A 27,335-nucleotide genomic window follows, 5' to 3' on the forward strand; every position below is an offset into this window, starting at 1 on the left:
GTCTTCTGATTTCCTGGCCACAGTCTGCATCTGCAGTAATCTTTGCACCTAGAAATACAAAGTCTGTCACGGCCTCCACGGTTTCTCCCTCTATTTCCCAGTTGTCAATCATTCTTGTTGCCATAATCTTGGTTTTTTTGACGTTTAGCTGCAACCCGGCTTTTGCGCTTTCTTCTTTCACCTTGATTAGAAGGCTCCTCAGCTCCTCCTCGCTTTCGGCCATCAGAGTGGTGTCATCTGCATATCTGAGGTTGTGAATGTTTCTTCCAGCCATTTTCACCCCAGCTTTGCATTCATCCAGCCCCGCACATCGCATTTATTTACTATACAAATATAGTAAATAAATAAATAAATAAATAAAATATTTGGACTGGCTTTTGACTACGATATAGACTCTTGATCCCTGGACTTTGCTAATTGAAGTATCGGTGTCTGACCACTGGACTGGATCCTTTGACTACGGTGTATCGTTTGCTGTCAGTTTTTGTTTTATATTCTGTAGCTGACTGATATCTTTATCTATATATATAAAAAGAGAAAGGGCGTTCAACGGGACAGCGAAACGTGAAAACCCCTGGACCAAAACTCCCCAAACTTGGTGCGCACATACCTCAACCCACAAGGTATGCACAACTCTCATCAAAATAGTAAACAACATTTCAACAAACCCACAATTTCAAAAACAAAGGGAGCATGCGCAGAGGCGCCCCGGTGCGAGTCCCCTGCCGTGCGCACATTGCCGGACAATGCTCCCTCGCCGCAAACCACGCCCCCTCCCTTCGCCGCCCCGCCCCTACCCGCCCTGACTCAATTCTTTCCCTCCTCCACCTCCTCCACCGCCGACCATGCCCCCTCCAGGGAAGCCAAGCCCCCTCCCTTCGCCGCCCTGCCCTTTCCTGCCCTGACTCAATCCTTCCCTCCTCCCACGCCCCCTCCAGGAAGTCACACCCCCTTCCTTCGCCCCCCACCCCACCCCTTCCCGCACTTCCGCTCCCTCGCCTGTCAGTCTTGGTTATAGTTCACCTACAATCACAGAGCATTCTGAACCCCACCAACGTTAGAATTGGCCCAAACCTCCCACACAGAAAAGCCATGTGAGCCACAGCAACGCGTGGCAGGGGACGGCTAGTATATAAATAAATACTAGGCCTGGGTAACAACGGAAAAATTTGTTTCTAAAATCGATTCGTTTTTTGGGGGGTTTTGCGTTTCGTTATTTAAAATAATTACAAAATTTTCCTTTAAAAAAGTTCGATATTTACGAAATTTCGTAAATGTGAAAAAAATTACAAAACAATAACGAATCGATTTCCAAAACAATAACGAATCGATTTGTTAATGGCGGACGCGATCGCGCAATACGTTAAAAAACCTCCAAATGGGACAGGGGGAACTTCTGAAGTTTAATTAAACCAAAAACAACTATAAAAACCCTTAGAAAACCAAAAACAACTATAAAACTTGCCCCAGACATGCGGAAATAATAACGAAACGACCTCAAAACGATAACGAAACGAATACAATAACGAAATACAAAACATTTACGAAACGATTTAAAAATTCGTTTTTAAAAAAAATTGCTCCAGACTGGTTTGTTATCGTTTTGTAATTGAAAAATTAACGAATTTTTTAACGAATTACGAATTAACAAAACGAAACCGCCCAGCCCTAATAAATACCATCAACATCTAACTTCAACAATTCAGAATCTGTGCACACATTCGATTCGGTTCTCCGTGAAGCAGATGGCCAATTTGAATGCGAAACTTGTGTTCGGTTCCTCCCAACGATTCCTCTCTCCAAACCAGGAATGCTCCAAAGAAGCCAAGATGTGGGTGGGGCTGCTTACATCGATGTATTGGTACAAAAGAAAAGCATGTCCCAAATATCCATTCTCTGGAAACGTTTGGCAAAAGGGCTCATGGGGGAAGAGTCAAGAATGTGTTACAAGAGAGGAAAGGCCCACTTTGCGCTTCGGAGGAAGGCACACCTTGCTCACAAGGCCTTTCATGCTCTTCCAGGAAAGTTGCGTTGGCCAAGAAGGTGTAAACAGGGCTTGTTTCAATTAAGAGTTGCCCTGGACAGCTGCCCGAAAATGGGCATTTTGGACGGATCTCCATTGTTAACGCTCCAACGCGACCATTTCCTCCGACCGCAAACTCCCTTCCTGAGGGTGAACGCGGGCAACGCGAAAATTTCATTCTTCTCCGGAACTATTCTTGCCAACTGGGCAAACAACAAAGCCAGCCGAACTGGAGCTTGCCGTTGTTTTCGTTTTCCAAACAGTTGCTGGAATCATAGAATCCTAGAGTTGGAAGAGACCTCATGGGCCATCCAGTCCAACCCCATTTGGCCAAGAAGCGGGAAAATCACATTCAAAGCACCTCTGACAGATGGCTACCCAGCCTCTGCTTCGAAGCCTCCAAAGAAGGAGCCTCCACCACACTCCGGGGCAGAGAGTTCCGCTGCTGAACAGCTCTCACATAGAATCCTAGAGTTGGAAGACACCTCCTGGGCCATCCAGCCCAACCCCATTCTGCCTAGAAGCAGGGAAATTGCATTCAAAGCACCCCCGACAGATGGCCATCCATTCTCTGCTTAAAAGCCTCCAAAGAAGGAGCCTCCACCACACTCCGGGGCAGAGAGTTCCACTGCTGAACAGCTCTCACATAGAATCCTAGAGTTGGAAGAGACCTCATGGGCCATCCAGCCCAACCCCATCCTGCTAAGAAGTTCTTCCTAATGTTCAGGTGTTGAAGTTGCTGGGATTTATAGTTCACCTACAACCAAAGAGCATTCTGAACTCCATCAACGATGGAATTGAACCAAGCTTGGCACACAGAACTCTCAAGGGTTTGGTGGGCTTTGACCTTGAGTTTAGGAGTTATAGTTCACCTACATCCAGAGAGCACTGTGGACTCAAACAGTGATGGATCTGGAACAATTTGGCACAAGTACTCAATATTCCCAAATGTGAGCACTGGTGGAGTTTGAGGGAAATCGACCTTGACATTTGGGAGTTGTAGTTGCTGGGATTTATAGTTCAACTACTATCAAAGAATATTCTGACATCCACCAATAATGGAATTGTACCTAACACGGCACACAGAATTCCCATGACCAACAGAAAATACTGGAAAGGTTTAGTGAGCATTGACCTTGAGTTTGGGAGTTGTAGTTCACCTACATCCAGAGAGCACTGTGGACTCAAACAACGATGGATCTGGACCAAACTTGGCATGGATACCCAATATGCCCAAATGTGAACACTGGTGGAGTTTGTGGAAAATAGACCTTGAAATTTGGGAGTTGTAGTTCCTGGGATTTATAGTTCACCTACAATCAAAGAATAGTCTGACATCCACCAGTAATGGAATTGAACCTAACATGGCACCCAGAACTCCCATGACCAAGGGTTTGGTGGGCATTGGAACGATGGAATTGAATCAAACTTGTCACACAGAACTCTCAAGGGTTTAGTGGGCATTGACCTTGAGTTTAGGAGTTGTAGTTCACCTACATCCAGACGTTTCGCCTGCATCTATGGCAAGCATCTTCAGAGGTTTGTTGTTTTTTTTTTTGTCGTGTCAGGAGCGACTTGAGAAACTGCAAGTCGCTTCTGGTGTGAGAGAATTGGCCGTCTGCAAGGACGTTGCCCAGGGGATGCCCGGATGATTTGATGTTTTATCATCCTTGTGGGAGGCTTCTCTCATGTCCCCGCATGAGGAGCTGGAGCTGACATAGGGAGCTCATCCGTGCTCTCCCCGGATTCGAACCTGCAACCTGTCGGTCTCCAGTCCTGCCGGCACAGGGGTTTAACCCACTGCGCCACCGGGGACTCCTTCAGAGGTAGTGATATTCAATATTTATAATAAATTTATAATAAATATAAAATAAATAAATAAATAAATAAATATTGAGTATTGCTGCCTCTAAATAATAAATATTCAGAGGTAGCGATACTCAATATTTATTTATTTATTTAGACCATTTCCGCCCTGCCTTTCTCACCCCCGAGGGGGGACTCAGGGCGGTTAACACAGGCAACTATTCCATGCCAACAGTATCAAAACAACAATATAAAACAGCAATATAAAATCCATTCCATAACAATTAAGCAGTGATATTAATTAAAATTACATAACCACATGGAACAGATCACAGAATCACAGGTCATAAAGCCATTTCCAGTTTTCAAACAATCCTATATGCCCAAATGTGAAGATGGTGGTGTTTCGGGAAAACAGACCCTGACCTTTGGGAGTTGTAGTTGTTGGGCTTTAAAGTTCACATATAACACTGTTCTACAAATTTTCAGTTTTTCTCAGTTGCGGAAACGAAATGTGCCGTTTCTTAATAAATTTAACATGCTGAATTCAAATATAATAATTAAATGTGTTAATTGGCTCTGGTTTTTGTGCAACAGCTATTTCAATTTTCTCCACAATAGGTAATTCGTTAATATTATGATAATGCGCCTAACCTTACTGCATGTATATAAACCGTGAATATTTACTAATTTTTAGTCAAATTATCTTGCCAATAGTTTATACATGAGAAATATTTATTGAATTAGTCTATTGTTTATGTTTGTGCAGCAAGAAACTCTATTCGTAGTCTAATTAGTCTGGAAGTTTAAATGTCGCTTTAATCCTGTTTGCTTCTCTTGACTTTTCTTTTGTATTCAAGGAAAGGATTCCCTCTTGCAATGCTCCAGCAGGAGTCTGACAGCATTGACGGAGTCCATTGGTCTTGAGATCTTTTTTCCATCGTGCTTTATTGACACACGTGCGAGGAGGCAGAACTACAGTCAAAAGAACAATGTCAAACGATGTTTAACGATACTGTCTCAGTCTTCAACTGACTGACCCTCACCGCTCAAAAGTCTGGCCTTATAGAGGGCTTTCTGGCTTTTGCACACGGCACTAATACTGCGTCATCAAACTTTCTAGAATATTCTAGAATCTTCCATAGTGTAAGTCGCAACATGCATTTTTTTCAACCATACATGATCACATGATTGCTTATATCATAAAAACTAGAGCCAATATACATTTTTAAATGTCATTTTCGTTTTCAGCACCCCAAAATCCTAAAAGAACAGCTATTTTCAGGCCCACAACTTTTTCTCCATTGAACAGTGTAATCAGAGTATTCTGAACCTCACCAATGACAGAATTGTGCCAATGTTCCTACACAGAATCCCCGTGCCTCGAAGGGACTCACTAGCATGAGCCTCCCTCCAGCCTTGCACGCTCTCCCTCTCCCCGCACATGCTCACCATGCTGCCATGCACCAAGCACACCTGTTCTCTCCTCCCTGTTTGGAGTCTCAGAAACAGCCCTCACCTTGGCTGAGAGGCAGGCCAATCACAGCGGAGGAGGGCTTTTGGTGGGAGGATTATGTGTCTGTTTCCAAAAAGGAAGAGAAGGACAGGCGAAGAGATCTTCAGCCTTCTCTGCTAAAGGGGTTCCTCAGACCATCAGAAATATAAGTTTTCTGATGGTCTTTGGTGACCCCTAATTACGTCTCCCTAAACTACAAATCCCAGGGTTCCATGTCAGCAAAAATAGAATCAAATGTTATGATTGTGACCTAGAATAATAGATATCCCCAAGGCTTCAAGGGAGACCAAGGGGCTTGTTTATAAATTTCAGATGATCCAACGGGCGGCAGCTCCAAACGGGGCTCCTTACAGGGAGCGGTCTACCCTCCTGTTCAAGGAGCTCCACTGGCTGCCATTCATCTACCGGACCCAATTCAAGGTGCAGGTTCTTACCTACAAAGCCCTGAACGGTTTGGGACCCGCCTACCTGCGTGACCGCATCTCTGTATACGAACCCACACGATCCCTTTGATCATCCAGAGAGGCCCTGCTCTCAATCCCACCAGCATCGCAGGCACGATTGGTGGGGATGAGAGAGAGGGCCTTCTCGGTGGTGGCCCCTCAACTCTGGAACTCACTCCCTAAAGACATCAGACAGGCCCCAACTTTGGCAGTCTTTAAGAGGAGCTTGAAGACGTGGCTGTTCCAGTGTGCCTTCCCGGAATAATGATCCCATAGCACTTTGTCCTCCAAAGCACTTTACATTTCTTTAGGTCTGCTCGTATGCCGTTCCACAAACACCAGTATCACCTTCCATTCATGTCCCAGCATTATTTCCAATTTTAACTTTACATTTGGCCTTCCCAACATTTTTAATTATGTGTTTTTTATTGATAACGTTGTGTATCTTATTGTCTATGGGTTTTTAATTGCTTGTACTGTTGTGATTATTGCTTGTATTGTGTTTGGGCTCGGCCTCATGTAAGCCGCACCGAGTCCCTTGGGGAGATGGTAGCGGGGTACAAATAAAGTGTTATTATTATTATTATTATTATTATTATTTATTGATTATAAAGCTATTGTCCTCCCAAACCTGCTATACACCTGTGAAACGTGGACTACAGACGTCACATGCAACTCCTGGAATGATTCCATCAGCGCTGCCTCCGGAAAATCCTGCAAATCTCTTGGGAAGACAGGCGGACAAACGTCAGTGTGCTGGAAGAAGCAAAGACCACCAGCATTGAAGCTGGTCCTCTGCCATCAACTCCACTGGACCGGCCACGTTGTCCGGATGCCCGACCACTGTCTCCCAAAGCAGTTGCTCTGCTCCGAACTCAAGAACATAAAACAGAATGTTGGGGGAGAGGAAAAGAGATTTAAAGATGGGCTCAAAGCCAACCTCAAAAACTCTGGCATAGACACTGAGAACTGGGAAGCCCTGGCTCTTGACCGCTCCAGCTGGAGGTCAGCTGTGACCAGCAGTGCTGCAGAATTTGAAAAGGGACAAATGGAAGGCGAAAGAGAGAAATGTGCCAAGAGGAAGGTGCGTCAAGCCAACCCCAATTGGCACCGCCTTCCACCTGGAAACCAATGCCCTCACTGCGGGAGAAGATGCAGGTCAAGAATAGGGCTCCACAGCCACATACGGACCCACCCTGGAGGATTATCCTACTTGGACAACGAGGGATTGCCTAAGTAAGAAGTAAGTAAGTAATAGGTATCCCCAAGGCTTCAAAACTGAGATTGGTAACCACAAAATAATGGTTACGAAACGGCCTCTTCTGGTTACTATGGGCACAAAGGAGACACTGAAGAACCCCAACACAACGATGCATTGTTTTACCATCCACAAAAGCATCCCCCTAAATGCAGAAATGAGTTCTTACCATCCTCAGAAATGTCCAACCTTTAACATGAGCAAAAGGGTCTCTTAATTTCAAAGTCTGATCATTCAAGAAGTTCTTGAGATCCTACAGCCAAGGGCAATTCCCAAGAATACAATACAATTGCTCAGGGCATTAAATAAGGAAAAGGGAAGCCCTCCTTACCAAATTCACTGGCACAGAGGTGGTCGAGGATGGCATCCGCTTTCATCTCGTTGTCGCAAGGCGGGCACACGGCCGTACCTGGAAAGAGAAGAGAAACAGCCGAGTGGGAAGGAAACCAATAACCGTGGCCAAGTCAGGCAACAGAGTGACATAGTGTGGAGGGAAAACATAAGTCATGCAACGTATGCTTCGCACAGATAGACAACATTTGCAGCACTTGCAGACAACAATGAAGTTTTCCAATAATAAATAATAACAATAATAATAATAATAATAATAATGCCACAAACACCATCTGCCTGCGACAAAGAACTGGTGGGATCACAACCAGAAAAAGTTACAGAGAATGAACATGTCAAACTCCTCTGGGACTTCTGGATTCAGACAAACAGAGTTTTGGAGCACAATACTCCTGACCTCACAATCGTGTTAAAAAACAAAGTATGGATCACTGATGTTGCAATCCCAGGTGAGAGCAGGATTGCAGAGAAACAACTGAAAAAGTTGACACGATATGAGGATTTAAAAATCAAACTGCAAAGATTCTGGCACAAACCACTCAAGAGGGTCCCACTGGTGATTGACACATTGGGTGCAGTGCCTGCACTTAAGACCTTGGCCTGCACTTAAACACAATTGGCGCTGACAAAATTACCACCTGCCAGCTGCAGAAGGCCACCTTACTGGGATCTGCACACATTATTCGCCAATACATCACACAGTCCTAGACACTTGGGAAGTGTCCGACGTGTGATCCAATTCAACAGCCAGCAGAGTGTCTGCTGTGAACTCATCTTGTTGTGTTAATAATAATAATAATAATAATAGAATTTTTCCTATAACAACAACAACACTGTATTTGGGTTGTTGTAGGTTTTTTCGGGCTATATGGCCATGGTATAGAGGCATTCTCTCCTGACGTTTCGCCTGCATCTATGGCAAGCATCCTCAGAGGTTGTGAGGTCTGCTGGAACTAGGAAAATGGGTTTATATATCTGTGGAATGACCAGGGTGGGACAAAGAACTCTTGTCTGCTGGAGCTAGGTGTGAATGTTTCAACTCATCACCTTGATTACCATATAATGGCCTGACAGTGCCTGGGGCAAACTTTTGTTGAGAGGTGATTAGATGTCCTTGTTTGTTTCCTCTCTACCGTGTACCATGCAGCTGTGGACAAGTCTACATAGGGACCACCAAACGCAGCGTTGCCCAAACACGAATCAAGGAACATGGAAGGCACTGCAGACATAGCAGAGCACCAGATGAACCAACCTGGACACAGCATATTATTTGAGAACACATAAATGCTGGCCCACTCTCACAACCACCATGTCAGACTACACAGATAAGCCATTGAAATCCACAAGAAGCACGTGGACAATTTCAACAGAAAGGAGGAAATCATGAAAATGAACAAAATCTGGCTACCAGTATTAAAGAACTCTAAAATTGCAACAGTACAATAACAGAGAGGAAACAAACAAGGACATCTAATCACCTCTCAACAAAAGATTGCTCCAGGAACTGTCAGACCATTATATGCTAATCAAGGTGGTCAGTTGAAACATTCACACCTAGCTCCATCAGACAAGAGTCCTTTGTCCCACCCTGGTCATTCCACAGATATACAAACCCTTTTTCCTAGTTCCAACAGACCTCGCTACCTCTGAGGATGCTTACCATAGATGGAGGCAAAACATCAGGAGAGAATGCCGCTAGACCATGGCCATATAGGACTCTGTTTGGTAAGGACCACTCATGGCAGCCATAACGCAATTTGGACCGGGTGTAGGGGCCTAGATTGCCCTAAAAAGCCTACAACAACCCAGTGATTCCGGCCATGAAAGCCTTCGACAAAACACTTTATTTATATTCTGCTCTATCTCCCCAAACGGGACTCAGAGCAGATTACAAGGTCCACAGATAGACAAACATTTAGTGCCTTTAATACAGTAGAATAACAACAACATACACAGAACCAAGGTAAAAGCTTCCCCTTTCACCTCCGGCTTCTGGAGGTGGTGCTCAACTCCAAACATGGGGAGGTGCTCTTGTTCCATTTCCAAGCCAAGGAACCTATTGTCTATAGCAGGGGTCCTCAAACTTTTTGAATGGGGGGGCAGTTCACTGTCCCTCAGACTGTTGGGGGGCCGGACTATAGTTTACACGGGAATATTGTGAAACATTTATTTTATATATTGTGAAACATTTATTTCTAATTACAAATAAATGAAATGTTGACTTCAAGCATGTCGTAGCATGGGTAACAGGCTTACTATAACAACAGGGAACACATGAATATGTTTAACTGATCAGCCTATTGGCCAAACTCCCATAACCTCTTGCCATCATAGTTTGTGGCAGGCACACAAAGTTTCTGGATAAGAACTACTACTTTCAAAATAAGGGCCACAAAATTAAAAAGAAAACAACACTTTCAAACCAGGAACAGATTTCTGTTCTACAATTTTATCATTACGTTTATTTATACACCACTTTTTGTCTCCACAAGGAGACTGTGGGCCCTTCCAGACAGGCCCTATATTCCAGGATCTGATCCCAGGTTTTCTGCTTTAAATTGGATTATATGAGTCTGCACTGCCAGATAATCTGGAATAAACAGAAAATCTGGGGCTCAGATCTTGGGATATAGGGCCTGTCTGGAAGGGCCCCTAGACACCTTCCACACTGTCCTTATATCCCAGGATTTCATCCCAGGTTATCTGCTTTGAACTGGATTATATGAGTCTGCACTGCCAGATAATCTGGAATAAACAGAAAATCTGGGGCTCAGATCTTGGGATATAGGGCCTGTCTGGAAGGGCCCCTAGACACCTTCCACACTGTCCTTATATCCCAGGATTTCATCCCAGGTTATCTGCTTTAAACTGGATTATATGAGTCTGCACTGCCAGATAATCTGGAATAAACAGAAAATCTGGGGCTCAGATCTTGGGATATAGGGCCTGTCTGGAAGGGCCCCTAGACACCTTCCACACTGTCCTTATATCCCAGGATTTCATCCCAGGTTATCTGCTTTGAACTGGATTATATGAGTCTGCACTGCCAGATAATCTGGGATAAACAGAAAACCTTGGATCAGATCCTGGGATATAGGGCCTGTCTGAAAGGGCCCTTCCAAACAGCCATATAGCCCAGAATATCAAGGGAGATAATCCACAATATCTGCTTTCAACTGCATTGTCAGAGTCCACACTGCCATGTAAGCTAGTTAAGTGTGGATTTTATACAGCTGTGTGGAAGGGGCCAAAACAGCTTACATTTCAATACAATTTTAACTCTACAAATATATGAAACATTACAATACAATTAAACATCATTACTATTCTTTAAAGCAGGAGGGGTTTGGGGGAAAGAGATCGTGACATTTGGGAATTGCAGTTCTGAGGATTTATAGTTCACCAGCCATCAAAGAGCATTCTGAGCTCCTCCAAAAATGGATCTGAACCAAACTTGGCATACAGAAGTCCCATGACTTTGAAGTAGGATCTTCAGCAGATTATGGGATTTGCAGTACCTTTAATTGCTTCAGCTCTGTCAGCAAAACCACAGGGCTCTCTCCTACTGCCTCGAGGCACAGCTGCTGGGGGAAGCCTCTTTGGAGAGGAGTGCTGGCACAGCCCCCAGGAGAGGCGCACCGTCCATCGCCATGGCCTCTGAGCCACCGGGCTGCCCCTCGAGGCAGGGAGCACCCCCGCGGCCACCTCTTCCCCGTGTGCTAACACTTGTGTTGACTCTCTCCCCCCCGCTCTCTTCCCGCGCATTTGCACACTCCCTACACTGGCCTTGGATGCATGCTCCTGGCACCAGTGTAGGAAGCGCCCACCCAGGGGACACTGACAAGCTTGTGGGGGGAAGAGGGCCAGTGCAGAGGAAGCACGCTCCCTCCATTGTCCCCTGGGCAAGCACTTCCTGCACCAACCCAACCGGGAGAAGACCAAGAGGTGTGGCGGCCCAGTGCCCCTCGCGGGCCGGATAAATGCCCCCGGGGGGCCAGGTGTGGCCCGCGGGCCTTAGTTTGGGGACCCCTGGTCTATAGACACCTCCTGGTTGTGTTGTCGGAATGGCTGCTCGGCCGCCTTTGTTACCTTCCCACCAAAGCGATACCTATTCATCTACTCACATTTGCACATTTAGATTGGCAGGAGTTAGGGCTAACAATTGGAGTTCACCCCGACCCATGATTTCGAACTGCCAACCTTTAGGTCAGCAGATTCAACCGTTCAGTGGCTTAACCTGTTGCGCCACTAGTGTGCTGTCATGCGCTGGGCCTGTGAAAGAGTCTGTAGACAGGACGTGTTTTCTGAATGCTCAATGGGACGCCGGGGGTGCCTCGGCTGCGAGGCCTTTCGGATTTCCCCACACAAAGTTCTTTTAAAGACTTAGCAAGTTCAACAAAGTTTTTATTGTTGCTTAAATCTTCAATAAATCAAACAAATACTTCAAGGGGTGGCTTGCTTAAATCTTGTCCACAAGGGACAGGCAACTATCTTCATAAACTGTTTCTTCCTCCTACAAGGGAAATCCTTGACTCCTCCCTGGGCAATCTAGGCCCCTACACCCTGTCCAAATTGCATTATGGCTGCCGCGAGTGGTCCTTACCAAACAGAGTCCTTTAGGAGATTTCCAAGAGGAAAGAAGGCTTTCAATTCCCAGCGAAGGCTGGCTGTGGAGTTGTGGGACTATATTCCCCAAGAAAGGCTATGCTGTAGTTCTCTGTAGAGCTGTGGGACTGGATCCCCCCAGCAAAGCTGTAAAAGACGAAGCTTTCTACAGGTGGAACTAATTCACGTCCTGTATGAAAGGCTTCTCTGTGTTACCTGAACTAGAGGTCCCATGTTTCCCTCCTTAACTCAGAAAAGGGGGCAGAACTAAAGAACATAATGATAACTGATGGGTCATTGGCCCTATGAATGCAAGCCAAGGGAAGCCACCTTATTGCAAAATGCATGGAAATTTGGAATAGATGCAAACACTCAATAGAAAGGAAAAGAAGGTGGAGCTCCTGGTACAGCACAACTAGTGTTGCAAGTCAGCCTGCTAAACAGCCTGTGATCGTGTCTGATGTTCATTATAGGAATGAGGATGATGCTCCTGACGGTGGGCCTGAGTCTGTTGGTAATGGGGATGAGGGTTTGCCTGGTCCTGCGTTAAGCTTAGACGAGAGGCCTGAGCTGTCTCAGGAAGATTCACAAGGCCACATTCCTGGGAGAGGCCCTTCGCAGTCTTTTCTCAGAGCAACTGTCTGAAGATGATTTTTCAGGTGCAAAAGTTAATCAAGGAATTATGCACCACACTCTGATCCTAGACAACAAATAGATTTGGGACGAATATGCCGAATGCGTGTCTACCAAGAAAGGAAGCTTGGGAACGTATTTACCAACACTAAGGATTCCCCATTTAAACCAGCTAAACAACAGATGGTTGCCATAAAGTCAACAATTTTCTTTTTTTCAATATTTTTAGGGACTCTAGCACCCAGCCCTGGAGAGCTATTAGGTTAAAACACATCACACATCCCTCCAATATTATATACCATGTATATGTGCCTTCAAGTCACCTCTTGACTTATGATGACTCCATAAGTCTGACTGGAAGTGGTGTCAAACTGCATTATTTCTGAAATGCAGATGCACCCAGGGAGCCCCCAGTGGTGCAGTGGGTTAAAGCCCTGAGCTGCTGAGCTTGTTGACCTAAAGGTCACAGGTTAGAATCCGGGGAGCGGCATGAGCTTCCGCTGTCAGCCCCAGCTTCTGCCAATCTAGCAGTTCGAAAACATGCAAATTTTATTTCTCGTGTCAGGGCATCCAGTCAATTATATTACATTTCTAACAGAACAAAGCAAACAAACAAACAGAGAAAATACAAAATGTGTGAGTTTGGTAGTTGGTTAAATGTCTCTGGCCCCTTGGAGTGCCTCCGGTGTTGCTGCAAGAAGGTCCTCCATTGTGCATGTGGCTGGGCTCAGGGTGCATTGCAGCAGGTGGTCAGTGGTTTGCTCCTCTCCGTACTCGCATGTCGAGGATTCCACTTTGTGGCCCCATTTCTGGAGATTGGCTCTGCATCTCGTGGTGCCAGTGCGCAGTCTGTTCAGCGCCTTCCAAGTCGCCCAGTCTTCTGTGTGCCCAGGGGGGAGTCTCTCATTTGGTATCAGCCATTGGTTGAGGTTCTGGGTTTGAGCCTGCCACTTTTGGACTCTCGTTTGCTGAGGTGTTCCAGCGAGTGTCTCTGTAGATCTTAGAAAACTATGTCTTGATTTAAGTCGTTGACGTGCTGGCTGATACCCAAACAGGGGATGAGCTGGAGATGCCTCTGCCTTGGTCCTTTCACTATTGGCTGCCACTTCCCGGCGGATGTCAGGTGGTGCAATACCGGCTAGACAGGGTAATTTCTCCAGTGGTGTAGGGCGCAGGCACCCCGTAATAATGCGGCATGTCTCATTAAGAACCACATCCACTGTTTTAGTGTGGTGAGATGTGTTCGATACTGGGCATGCGTACTCAACAGCAGAGTAGCACAGCACAAGGGCAGATGTCTTCACTGTATCTGGTTGTGATCCCCAGGTTGTGCCAGTCAGCTTTCGTATGATATTGTTTCTAGCAACCACTTTTTGCTTGATGTTCAGGCAGTGCTTCTTGTAGGTAAGAGCACGGTCCAGAGTGACTCCCAGATATTTGGGTGCGCTGCAATGCTCCCGTGGGATTCCTTCCCAGGTAATAATCCTCAGAGCTCGGGATGCTTGTCTGTTCTTGAGATGAAAAGCACATGCCTGTGTTTTAGATGGGTTAGGGATCAGCTGGTTTTCCTTATAATAGGTAGTAAGGGCACCTAGAGCTTTGGAGAGCTTCTGTTCAACCATCTCAAAGCTCGCTGCTTGAGCAGTGATGGCACGATCATCAGCATAGATGGAGCTCTCTGTCCCTTCTGGCAGTGGCTGGTCATTTGTGTAGATGTTGAACATGGATGGAGCAAGCACGCTCCCCTGAGGCAGGCCGTTCTTCTGTTTCCGCCATCTGCTTCTCTGGCCCTGGAACTCAACAAAAAAGCTCCTGTTTTGTAGCAGGTTTCCTATGAGGCGGGTGAGGTGGTTGTCCTTTGTGATATTATACATTTTTCTCAGGAGGAGGCGGTGGTTCACAGTATCATAAGCCGCTGACAGGTCTATGGGTTGGGGATCAGCTGGTTTTCCCTGTCATAGGCAGTAAGAGCACCTAGAACATGCAAATGTGAGTAGATCTATAGGTGCCACTCCAGCGGGAAGGTAATGGCGCTCCATGCAGTCATGGCAGCCACATGACCTTGGAGGTGTCTACTGACAACGCCGGCTCCGGCTTAGAAATGGAGATGAGCACCACACCCCAGAGTCGGACACGACTGGGCTTAATGTTAGGAGAAACCCTTTACCTTTGCTTTACCTTAGATGCACCCAGACTACAAAGACACCACAGTAAACAAGTGCCTGGTTCTATAGAGCAGTTTCTCCCCACTTGGCAACCTCCAGATGTGTCAGGCTACAACCCCCATCATCCCCAACCAAAATGGAACCATCTAGTTTGGAGCCGGGGGTCTTTGGATAGAATCTGTGGGCAAAGAGACTGGCTCTTCAACAACGTCATTGCAATGGCAGGGCATAGGGCAGGTCACCAGCTCGCATTCCCACTCCCACGTCCGGCCCAGGCTAGAGCAAGAACACAAAAGGCTTTGTTGGCTCAGAACAAGCCTTTCCTGCAATGCTGCCGACGGCACTCGCATATAGAAAGCCTCGCTAAGCCTGAGAAATATTGCTGAAAGAAAAGAACATTTTGATCTCGGAAAGAAAAACAGAATCGGATGACGACCCCAAGCAAGAGGAGCAATTCACTGGGCCAATGACTCTTCAGAATTGTGGATATGGATGTTATAGTCATTGTTGCTCCTGATGCTGCTGCCAATCAGTATGGCCACCGGGCATAATAGCCGGACTATTCCAGAAAGTAACTTTTCCAAATTCTTATGATTTCTACAATAATTAATGCAGTTTGGCCCTACTATGGCTCAAGGCTGTGGGATACTGGGAGTTATATTTTTACAAAGTCTTTAGTCTTCTCTTTTGAGGGCTCACCAAACTACAACTCCCAGGACTGCATTGCATTTTCTGTTGCTCATGGGGTTCTGTGTGGGAAGTTTGGCCCAGTTCTATCATTGGTGGGGTTCAGAATGCTCTTTGATTGTAGGTGAACTATAAATCCCAGCAACGACAACTCTCAAATATCAAGGACTATTTTCCCCAAACTCCAACAGAGTTTACATTTGAGAATATTGAGTATTTTTGCCAAGTTTGGTCCAGATCCATTGTTGGTTCCGTCCACAGTGCTCTCTGGATATAGGTGAACTATAACTTCCAAACTCAAGGTCAATGCCCACCAAACCCTTCCAGTATTTTCTGTAGGTCATGGGAGTTCTGTGTATCAAGTTTGGTCCAATTCCATCATTGGTGGAGTTGAGAATGCTATTTGATTGCAGGTGAACTATATATCCCAGCAGCTACAACTCCCAAATGATAATATCAATCCCTCCAACCACACCAGTATTCAAATTTGGATGTATTGGGAGTTCTGTGTGCCAAGTTTGGTCCAATTCCATTGTTGGTAGAGTTTAGAATGCTCTTTGATTGCAGGTGAACTATATATCCCAGCAACTACAACTCCCAAATTATAATATCAATCCCTCCAACCCCACCAGTATTCAGATTTGAGTGTATTGGGAGTTCTGTGTGCCATGTTTGGTCCAATTCCATTGCTGGTGGAGTTTAAAATCCTCTTTGATTACAGGTGAATTATATATCCCAGCAACTACAACTCCCAAATGATAATATCAATCCCTCCAACCACACCAGTATTTAGATTTGAGTGTATTGGGAGTTCTGTGTGCCACGTTTGGTCCAATTCCATTGTTGGTAGAGTTTAGAATGCTCTTTGATTACAGGTGAACTATATATCCCAGCAACTACAACTCCCAAATGATAATATCAATCCCTCCAACCCCACCAGTATTCAGATTTGAGTGTATTGGGAGTTCTGTGTGCCACGTTTGGTCCAATTCCATTGTTGGTAGAGTTTAGAATGCTCTTTGATTACAGGTGAACTATATATCCCAGCAACTACAACTCCCAAATGATAATATCAATCCCTCCAACCACACCAGTATTTAGATTTGAGTGTATTGGGAGTTCTGTGTGCCACGTTTGGTCCAATTCCATTGTTGGTAGAGTTTAGAATGCTCTTTGATTACAGGTGAACTATATATCCCAGCAACTACAACTCCCAAATTATAATATCAGTCCCTCCAACCCCACCAGTATTCAAACTTGAAGATATTGGGAGTTCTGTGTGCCAAGTTTGGTCCAATTCCACCAGTTCCATGTCCCGGCCTAAAGCCAGACTGTGCCGGATCTAGATAATCAGTGTCTACCAGAAATCCCTGGATTTGTGTTGCCACCACACGTTCCATGACTTTGCCCAAGTAGGGGAGATTGGAAACTGGCCGATAGTTGTCTAATTGAGTGGGGTCCAGTGATGGTTTTTTCAACAGCGGTTTTATAACAGCTTGTTTTAAGGTCGCTGGAAACTTTCCCTCCTGTAAGGAGGCATTAACCACCACCTTCACCCACTCTGCCAAACCCCCTCTGGCTTCTTTTATCAGCCAGGATGGGCAGGCGTCTAGGATGCATGTGGTAGGTCTCACTTCTCCAAGGATCCTGTCCACATCCTCAAGCTGAACCAATTGAAATGAATCCAATAAAACCGGACAAGCAGATGCTCTCGTTACATCCTCAGAGACTGCTGTTAATATGGCGTCGAAATCAGACCGAATCAGCGAAACTTAATCTGCAAAGCATCGAGCAACTGCTTCACAGCGAGCCACCGAGTCATCAGTGATCTCGCTTTTCGGCAGATTTTACAGTTGAGCTGTGGTGTTGGAGGAAAGTTCTGAGAGTGCCTTGGACTGCGAGAAGATCCAACCAGTCCATCCTCCAGGAAATAAAGCCCGACTGCTCACTGGAGGGAAAGATACTAGAGACAAAGTTGAAGTACTTTGGCCACATCATGAGGAGACAGGAAAGCCTCAAGAAGACAATTATGCTGGGGAAAGTAGAAGGAAAAAGGAAGAGGGGCCGACCAAGGGCAAGGTGGATGGATGGCATCCTTGAAGTGACTGGACTGACCTTGAGGGAGCTGGGGGTGGTAACGGCCGACAGGGAGCTCTGGCGTGGGCTGGTCCATGAGGTCACGAAGAGTCGGAGACGACTGAACGAATGAACAACAACTGACGACTCGGAATAGTTCAGCCGGATGGTTCTTCGCAGATGCAATATTGGCAGCAAGAAATAATTTCTGTGCCGCCGCTATTGCCACATCGTAGGCATTCAGATGTGTTTGGGCTGTTTTGGTAGGTTTCTGGCGCCACACGCACTCTAGCCTCCTCTTCTTTCACTTCATCGCTGCCAGCTCCTCAGTAAACCAAGGCACAGGTTTAGCTCGGTTACTCAAGAGGGGGTGTTCCCGAGCGATTGTATCAATTGCCCTAGTCATCTCACTGTCCCAGTGAGAGACCAAAGCATCGACAAGAGTCGCTAGCCAAGGAGGTGGGAAATTCCCCAAGAGCCATCAGGAAACCATTTAGCATATAGCATATACCATATAGCAGGGTTGGGAGGGGAATGGCTTTATAAACAAGCCCCTGGGTCTCCCTACGGATGTCCCGGTCCTCAAACACTCTCTGCTTCATTCAGAAAAAAGCTGCACTTGCAGGATTTTTTGGGAAGCAACGCTGATGGAATCGTTCAGGAGTTGAGTGTGATGTCTGTAGACAGTCCACGTCCCGCAGGCATATAGCAGGGTTAGGAGGACAATAGCTTTATAAACAAGCACCTTGGTATCCCTACGGATGTCCCGGTCCTCAAACACTCTCTGCTTCATTCAGAAAAAAGCTGCACTTGCAGGATTTTTTGGGAAGCAACGCTGATGGAATCGTTCAGGGGTTGAGTGTGATGTCTGTAGGCAGTCCATGTCTCGCAGGCATATAGCAAGGTTAGGAGGACAATAGCTTTATAAACAAGCACCTTGGTATCCCTACGGATGTCCCGATCCTCAAACACTCTCTTCTTCATTCGGAAAAAAGCTGCACTTGCAGGATTTTTTGGGAAGCAATGCTGATGGAATCATTCAGGAGTTGAGTGTGGTGTCTGTAGACAGTCCACATCTTGCAGGCATATAGCAGGGTTGGGAGGACAATAGTGTTATAAACAAGCACCTTGGTCTCCCTGCGGATGTCCCGGTCCTCAAACACTCTCTGCTTCATTCGGAAAAATGCTACACTCACAGAGTTCAGGCAGTGTTGTAATTCAGTCTCAATGTTGACATCTGTAGACAGTCCACTTCTTGCAGGCATATAGCAGGGTTGGGAAAACAATAGCTTTATAAACAAGCACCTTGGTCTCCCTGCGGATATCTCGGTCCTCACTCTCTGCTTCATTCGGAAAAATGCTGCACTCGCAGAGCTCAGGCGGTGTTGTACTGCATTGCAGTAGTCTATCCTTAATGAAACGAGAGCATGGACCACTGTGACCACGTCTGACTTCTGAAGGTACGGGCGCAGCTGGCGCACAAGTTTTAATGGTGCGAACACTCCCCTGGCCACTGCCACCTGGGATTCCAGGCTCAGTGATGAGTCCCAAAGCCAAACTTTAAAAACTCTGGAATAGACACTGAGAACTGGGAAGCCCTGGCCCTTGAGCGCTCCAGCTGGAGGTCAGCTGTGACCAGCAGTGCTGCAGAATTTGAAGAGGCACGAATGAAGGGTGAAACATGCCAAGAGGAAGGTGCATCAAGCCAACCCCATCAGGACCACCTTCCACCTGGAAACCCCCAAGATGCGAGCACTGCTATAAATACATGGCTTGGATTCCTTGGTGGCCTCCCTTCCGAGTACTAACCAGGACTGATCCTGCGAAGCTTTCAAGACCAGACAGGACCTGAGGGTTTCCATGCATTGAAATCCCTTGGAGGCACAAAAGCACAACAAAAATACATAAGCGTGAAACAAATATTTTGGGAGTCAGAACTGCTGAGACAGGCTAAGCAACCAAAATAAATCTTTAGACTTTAAACTTTGGAGCAGCTCTGGAAATAATCCCTTGCGAGAGATTAGCCTCCTTTTCCCTCCTTTTCGTTCATTCGTTCGTTCCTTCCTTCTTTCTTTCTCCCTCTTCTCCTCCCCCTTGGACTAAGCACCTCAATCCGATCATGTTACAGGGACACATACATGCATGCGTCCCTGGGCATTCCTTCTCTAACAGGGAATAGGGGACCACGGGCAGAAACTGCATGGAAAGAACAGGGTTGGGTTTGTACAGCACACACAAAAGAACAGTTTAGCATGTCTCTGTGCGCATCTACATTGTAGAATTAATGCAGTTTGGTGCCATGTTAACTCAATGGAATTATGAAGTTTGTAGTTTAGTGAGGAACCAGAATTCTTTGACAGAGAAGACAAAAGACCTTGCAAAGCTGCAACTCAACCTTCCTAATGCCACGACCCCTGAATACAGTTCCTCATATTGTGGTGCCCCCAACCATCACATTATTGTCGTTGCTACTTCACAACTGTAATTTTGCTCCTGTTCTGAATTGTCATGTAAATATCTGATACGCAGGGTGTATTCTCATTCACTAGACCAAATTTGGCATAAATACCCAATACGCCCACATTGGGGGGGGGGGTTGATTTTGTCATTTGGGACTTGTAGTTGCTGGGATTTATAGTTCACCTACAATCAAAGAGCATTCTGAACTCCACCAATGATGGAATTGAACCAAACTTGGTACACAAAACTCCCATGACCAACAGAAAATATTGGAAGGGTTTGATGGGCATTGACCTTGAGTTTGGGAATTGTAGTTCACCTACATCCATAGACTCAAACAATGATGGATCTGGACCAAACCTGGCACAAATACTCAATATACCCAAATGTGAACACTGGTGGAGTTTGGGGAAAATAGACCTTGACATTTGGGAGTTGTAGTTGCTGGGATTTATAGTTCACCTACAATCAAAGAGCATTCTGAACTCCACCAATGATGTACCTGAACCAAACTTGGCACACAGAACCCTCAGAGGTAGTGAGGTCTTGTTGAAGGCTTTCATGGCCAGAATCACTGGGTTGTTGTAGGTTTTTCTGGGCTATATGGCCATGTTCTAGAGGCATTCTCTCCTGACGTTTCGCCTGCATCTATGGCAAGCATCCTCAGAGATAGTGAAGTCTGTTGGAAATGAAATGAGGATGCTTGCCATAGATGCAGGCGAAACGTCAGGAGAGAATGCCTCTAGAACATGGCCATATAACCCAAAAAAACCTACAACAACCCAGTTGTGAGGTCTGTTGGAAACTAGGCAATTGAGGTCTACATATCTGTGGAATGATGTCCAGAGTGGGAGAAAGAACTCTTGTCTGTTGGAGGCAAAGTGTGAATGTTGCCATTGGTCACCTTGATTAGCCTTGCAGCTTCAAAGCCTGGCTGCTCCCTGCCTGGGGGAATTATTTGTTAGGGACTGTTAGCCGGCCCTGATTGTTTCCTGGATACCCACAAATATATAAACCCCACTTGCCTATTTTCCAACAAACCTCACTATCTCTGAGCATGCTTGGCAAAGATGTGGGTGAAACGTCAGGAGAGAATGCTTCTGGAACATGGCCAGGCAGCCGGGAGAACTCACAGCAACCCAGTGGTTCCGGCCATGAAAGTCATCGACAACACAATGACAAAGGAGCTCAACAGCCTTCCCCGAATGGGTTCCGTGCAGATATCTGGGGAATATAACTCCCACCAGCCCCAGGCATCATGGCAATAGAGCAGTGGTTCTCAACCTTCCTAATGCTGCAACCCCTTAGTACAGTTCCTTATGTTGTGGTGACCCCCAACCATAACATTATTTTCATTGCTACTTCACAACTATAATTTTGCTCCTGTTATGAATCATCTTGTAAATATCCGATATGCAGGATGTATTTTCATTCATTTGGCACGAATACTTGATACGCCCAAATTTAAATACTGGTGGGATTGAGGGGAGTGTTGATTTTGTCATTTGGGAGTTGTAGTTGCTGGGATTTATAGTTCACTTACAATATCAAAGAGCATTCTGAACTCCACCAATGATGGAATTGAACCAAACTTTGGACACAGAGCTCCCATGTCCAACGGAAAATACTAGAAGGGTTTGGTGGGCATTGACCTTGGGTTTTGGAGTTGTAGTTTACCCACATCCAGAGAATGCCGATGCATCTGGACCAAGCTTGGCATGAAAATATGCCCAAACGTGGACACTGGTGCGGTTTGGGGAAGATAGACCTTGACATTTGGGAGTTGTAGTGGCTGGGATTTGTATAATCAAAGAGCATTCTAAACTCCACCAACGATGGAATTGAACCAAACTTTGGACACAGAGCTCCCTTGACCAACAGAAAATACCAGAAGTGTTTGGTGGGCATTGACCTTGGGTTTTGGAGTTGTAGTTTACCCACATCCAGAGAACTCCGATGCATCTGGACCAAGCTTGGCATGAATACTCAATATGCCCAAATGTGGACACTAGTGCGGTTTGGAGAAGATAGACCTTGACATTTGGGAGTTGTAGTGGCTGGGATTTATAGTTCACCTACAATAACAGAGCATTCTGAACTCCACCAATGATGGAACTGAACCAAACTTAGCACACAGAACTCCCATGACTAACAGAAAACACTGGAAGGGTTTGGTGGGCATTGACCTTGAGTTTTGGAGTTGTAGTTCACCTCCATCCAGAGTCCATTGTTGTGGATTCAAACAATGATGGATCTGGATGAAACTTGGTACGAATACTCAATATGCCCAAATGTGAACACTGGTGCGGTTTGGGGAAGATAGACCTTGACATTTGGGAGTTGTAGTGGCTGGGATTTATAGTTCACCTATAATCAAAGAGCATTTTGAACTCCACCAATGATAGAACTGGGCAAAATTTAGCACAAGGAACCCCCACGACCAACGGAAAATACTGTGTTTTCTCATTGTCTTTGGCGACCCCTCTGACACCCCCTCGTGACCCCTCCAGGGGTCCCGACCCCCAGGTTGAGAAACACTGCAATAGAGGGAAGGTCTGGCATTCCACGCTTGCATGAATGATCCATTGCCCTGGTTTCGTTCGTTGCAAGCACAAGACGTCTTGCAAGAACATTGCCAGATTTGCTTATCAGCAGCAGCTCTCTCTCATGAGCAAAACCAGAACTTGACTCGATTACTTTTTTTGTATGATCATTTGAGTTCCAACTCCTTCATGCTCTCTGGAGGATTCTGGGAATTGTCATCCAAAAGTAAATATCTGAACTGTGGGACCATCCAGTGAGAATTAATCTAAACCTGGACTTGTCTACCTGGGCATAGGGCCCTTACACACTGCCATATAATCCAGATTCTCAAAGCAGGTAATTCATATGATCTGAGTTGAACTGGATTATTTGACTCTACACTGCAATATAATCCAGTTCAAAGCAGATAATCTGGATTTTATATGGAAGGGGCCTTAGGAAACGTTCCCTGGGATTTCACACTGAGCTCCTTCAACTAATTAATAATAGTAATAATAATAATAATAATAATAATAATAAATAATAAATAAACTTTATTTGTACCCCGCTTCCATCTCCCCAAGGAACTTGGTGCGGTTTACATGAGGTCAAGCCCACAGTACATCAAATAAAACATCAATAAATACAACATCATAGAATCCTAGAATCCTAGAGTTGGAAGAGACCTCCTGGGCCATCCAGTCCAACCCCATTCTGCCAAGAAGCAGGAATGTTGCATTCAAAGCACCCCTGACAGATGGCCATCCAGCCTCTGGTTAAAAGCCTCCAAAGAAGGAGCCTCCAAAACACTCCAGGACAGAGAGTTCCACTACTGAACAGCTCTCATAGTCATAGAATCATATAATCCTAGAGTTGGAAGAGACCTCATGGGCCATCCAGTCCAACCCCATTCTGCCAAGAAGCAGGAATATTGCATTCAAATCACCCCTGACAGATGGCCATCCAGCCTCTGTTTAAGAGCTTCCAAAGAAGGAGCCTCCACCACACTCGGGGGCAGAGAGTTCCACTGCTGAACAGATCTCATAGTCATAGAATCCTCGAATCCTAAAGTTGGAAGAGACCTCCTGGGCCATCCAGTCCAACCCCATTCTGCCAAGAAGCAGGAATGTTGCATTCAAAGCACCCCTGGCCATCCAGCCTCTGTTTAAGAGCTTCCAAAGAAGGAGCCTCCACCACACTCGGGGGCAGAGAGTTCCACTGCTGAACAGATCTCATAGTCATAGAATCCTCGAATCCTAAAGTTGGAAGAGGCCTCGTGGGCCATCCAGTCCAACCCCATTCTGCCAAGAAGCAGGAATGTTGCATTCAAAGCACCCCTGACAGATGGCCATCCAGCCTCTGTTTAAAAGCTTCCAAAGAAGGAGCCTCCAAAACACTCCAGGGCAGAGAGTTCCACTGCTGAACAGCTCTCATAGTCATAGAATCCTTGAATCCTAGAGTTGGAAGAGACCTCCTGGGCCATCCAGTCCAACCCCATTCTGCCAAGAAGCAGGAATGTTGCATTCAAATCACCCCTGACAGATGGCCATCCAGCCTCTGTTTAAAAGCTTCCAAAGAAGGAGCCTCCAAAACACTCCGGGGCAAAGAGTTCCACTGCTGAACAGCTCTCATAGTCATAGAATCCTCGAATCCTAGAGTTGGAAGAGACCTCATGGGCCATCCAGTCCAACCCCATTCTGCCAAGAAGCAGGAATATTGCATTCAAATCACCCCTGACAGATGGCCATCCAGCCTCTGTTTAAGACCTTCCAAAGAAGGAGCCTCCACCACATTCCAGGGCAGAGAGTTCCACTGCTGAACGGCTCTCACAGTCAGGAAGTTCTTGCTCATGTTCAGATGGAATCTCCTCTCTTGTAGTTTGAAGACATTGTTCCTTGTCCTAATCTCCAGGACCAGCAGTGCTGTGGAATTCGAAGAGGCATGAGTGGGGGGCAAAACGGAGAAGTGTGCCAAGAGGAAGGCATGTCAAGCCAACCGTGACCAGGACTACCTTCCACCTGGAAACCGATGTCGTCACTGCGAAAGAACATGCAGATCAAGACAATGGGATCTTGGCCTGCATCAAGAGGAATCTAGTGTCTAGATCCAGGGAAGTCATGCTTCCCATGCTCTATTCTGACTTGGTCAGAACACATGTGGAATCCCACGGTGGCCAGTTCTGGGTACCACAATTTAAGGAAGGTGATGATTCTAAGCTGGAATGTGTCCAGAGGAGGGTGACTAAAATGATCAAGGGTCTGGAGAACAAGCCCTATGAGGAGCGGCTTAAAAAGCCGTGCATGTTTAGCCTGCAGTAGAAAAGGCTGAGAGGAGACATTATGAGAGACAAGTATGATGGGAAGTCCTCAGGAGGAGGGAGCAAGCTTGGGTTCTGCTTCCCTGGAGACTAGGACACAATGGAACAATGGCTTCAAACTACAAGAAAGGAGATTCCACCTGAACATGAGGAAGAACTTCCTGACTGTGAGAGGTGTTCAGCAGTGGAACTCTCTGCCCTGAAGTGTGGTGGAGGCTTCTTCTTTGGAGGCTTTGAAACAGAGGATGGATGGTCATCTGTCAGGGGTGCTTTGAATGCAAATTTCCCTGCTTCTTGGCAGAATAGGGTTGGACTGGATGGCCCATGAGGTCTCTTCCAACTCAATGATTCTATGATTCTAAGACTTGGTCTCCACAACCGCCTATGGACCCACCACCAAGACCCTACGCTTGGAAGGCCATCATCCTCGGACAATGAGGGATCGCCTAAGTAAGTAAGTACTACTAGGAGAAGGTTACTTTTCACGTTGGGACATCTCATCTCTTGGGATCTCCTGGCCTACAACGCTTTCCCAAGCTCCCATGAAAGGGCCACTCACCTTGTGGTTTGGACGCCTCGGTGGCATTGGGTGCCGTCATGGCGATGCAGACGTCATCCTGCGGGAACTGGTCGCACTTGAGCATCTCAGGCCAGTAGAAGCCGAAGAACTGCATGACGGGCTCGCAGGAGTCCCGCACGGCCTCGCAGAGCCATCGGCACGGGTAGATGGGCCGGTCCAGGCAGACGGGGGCAAAGAGGGAGCAAAGGAAGACCTGGGTGCCAATGTGGCAGTTCTTGTTCAGCAAGGGCACCCAGCTGCTGGCTTGCTGCTTGACCTCGGCCATGGTCTCGTGGTCCAGGAGGTTGGGCAGGACCATCTTGTCATAGCCCACACTGTGGCACAGGCGGAGGTCGGCCGGGATGGCAACACACTGGGGCGGCTTGGTGTAGAAACGGCCCGTCTGGTAGGCGCCGATGTCCGACTGGAAGCTCACGTAGTCGTACTCATTGGCCACGGCGGGGCCTAGGAAGATGAGGAAGGGGATGGCCACCATCGCCATGAAGAAGCTGGCCCATGGCATCCTTTCAGCAGCATCCCTTGCGTGGAGAGAGGTGCCCATTGCAAGAGGGAGTCCAACCAAAGAGTCTTAGAAGTTGGCTTCAGAGCCTGAGTTGACCTTTTCCTGCTTTGCAAGAAGAAAAAAGAGAAGACAATGACAAGAGTGTCCAACCCAAAGCATGCCCACCCCAATTGCTCAGAAAGGACCAGATTCTGGAGAAGAAGATAGAAAGAACTTGGGAAAGAAGTTCTCAAGCTCCAGTTGGAGAAGATTCAGAAGGCAACTTGAAAGGTTTGGAGATGACTCTTGAGAACTCTTGAGAGCTGCAGAACCAAACCTCACCTGCTTTAGGGAAGTTTGCAAGAAACAAGGAGAAGACAAAAACAAGAGTATCCAACCCAAGATGTGCCCACCCCACTTGCCCAGAAAGGACCAGATCTTGGAGAAGAAGATCAAAACAACTGGGGAAAGAAGTTCCCAAACTCCTGTTGGAGAAGGTTCAGAAAGCAGCTTGAAAAGTTTGAAGATGACTCTTGAGAACCCTTGGGAGCTACAGAAGCATTTGAAATAGCAAACCTTACCAGCTTTGGGGAAGTTTGCAAGAAGAACAAGGAGAAGACAATGACAAGAGTGTCCAACCCAAGGTGTGCCCACCCCAATTACCCAGAAAGGATCAGATCCTGGAGAAGATGATAGAAAGAACTGGGGAAAGAAGGTCCCGAGCTCAAGTTGGAAAAGGTTCAGAAAGCAGCTTGAAAGGTTTGGAGATGACTCTTGAGAACTCCAGAAGCATTTGCAATAGCAAACCATACCTGCTTTGGGGGATTTTGCAAGAAGAACAAGGAGAAGACAATGACAAGAGTGTCCTACCCAAGATGTGCCCCCCCATTTGCCCAGATCCTGGAGAAGAAGATAGAAAGAACTTGGGAAAGAAGTTCTCTAGCTCCAGTTGGAAAAGGTTCAGAAAGCAGCTTGAAAGGTTTGGAGATTACTCTTGAGAACTCTTGAGAACTACAGAAGAATTACCTGCAAGAAGAACAAGGAGAAGACAATGTAAGAGTGTCCTACCCAAGGCGTGTCCATCCCACTTACCCAGAAGGGACCAGATCCTGGAGAAGAAGATGAAAACAACTTGGAAAAGAAGTTGCAGAAGTTTCAGAAAGCAGCTTGAAAAGTTTGGAGATGAGTCTTGAGAACGATAGAAGCAAATGCTTACCTGCTTTGGGGAAGATTGCAAGAAGAACAAGGAGAAGACAATGACAAGAGTGTCCAACTCAAGGTGTGCCCACCCCACTTGCCCAGAAAGGACCAGATCCTGGAGAAGAAAGGTAGTAAGAACTAGGGAAAGAAGTTCTCAAGCTCCAGTTGGAGAAGGTTCAGAAAGCAGCTTGAAAAGTTTGGAGATGAGTCT

At 46.3% G+C, this 27,335-nt stretch overlaps 1 protein-coding gene across 1 annotated transcript in view; it reads right to left on the reverse strand.

Moving 5' to 3' along the window:
* SFRP1 (secreted frizzled related protein 1) overlaps positions 1–26,044 on the reverse strand; it is a 59,578-nt gene extending 33,534 nt beyond the window's left edge. The window contains exons 1-2 of the mRNA XM_060787515.2: positions 25,423–26,044; positions 7,378–7,455 (exon numbers count right to left, since the gene is read on the reverse strand). Coding sequence (XP_060643498.2) covers positions 7,378–7,455; positions 25,423–25,984 — 640 coding nt within the window. The 5' untranslated portion in view covers positions 25,985–26,044. The remainder of the gene's footprint in view (positions 1–7,377; positions 7,456–25,422) is intronic.
* Positions 26,045–27,335: the final 1,291 nt, after the last annotated feature.

This window comes from Anolis sagrei, chromosome 7 (genome assembly GCF_037176765.1).
Source record: "Anolis sagrei isolate rAnoSag1 chromosome 7, rAnoSag1.mat, whole genome shotgun sequence".
Classification (NCBI taxonomy): Eukaryota; Metazoa; Chordata; class Lepidosauria; order Squamata; family Dactyloidae; genus Anolis; species Anolis sagrei.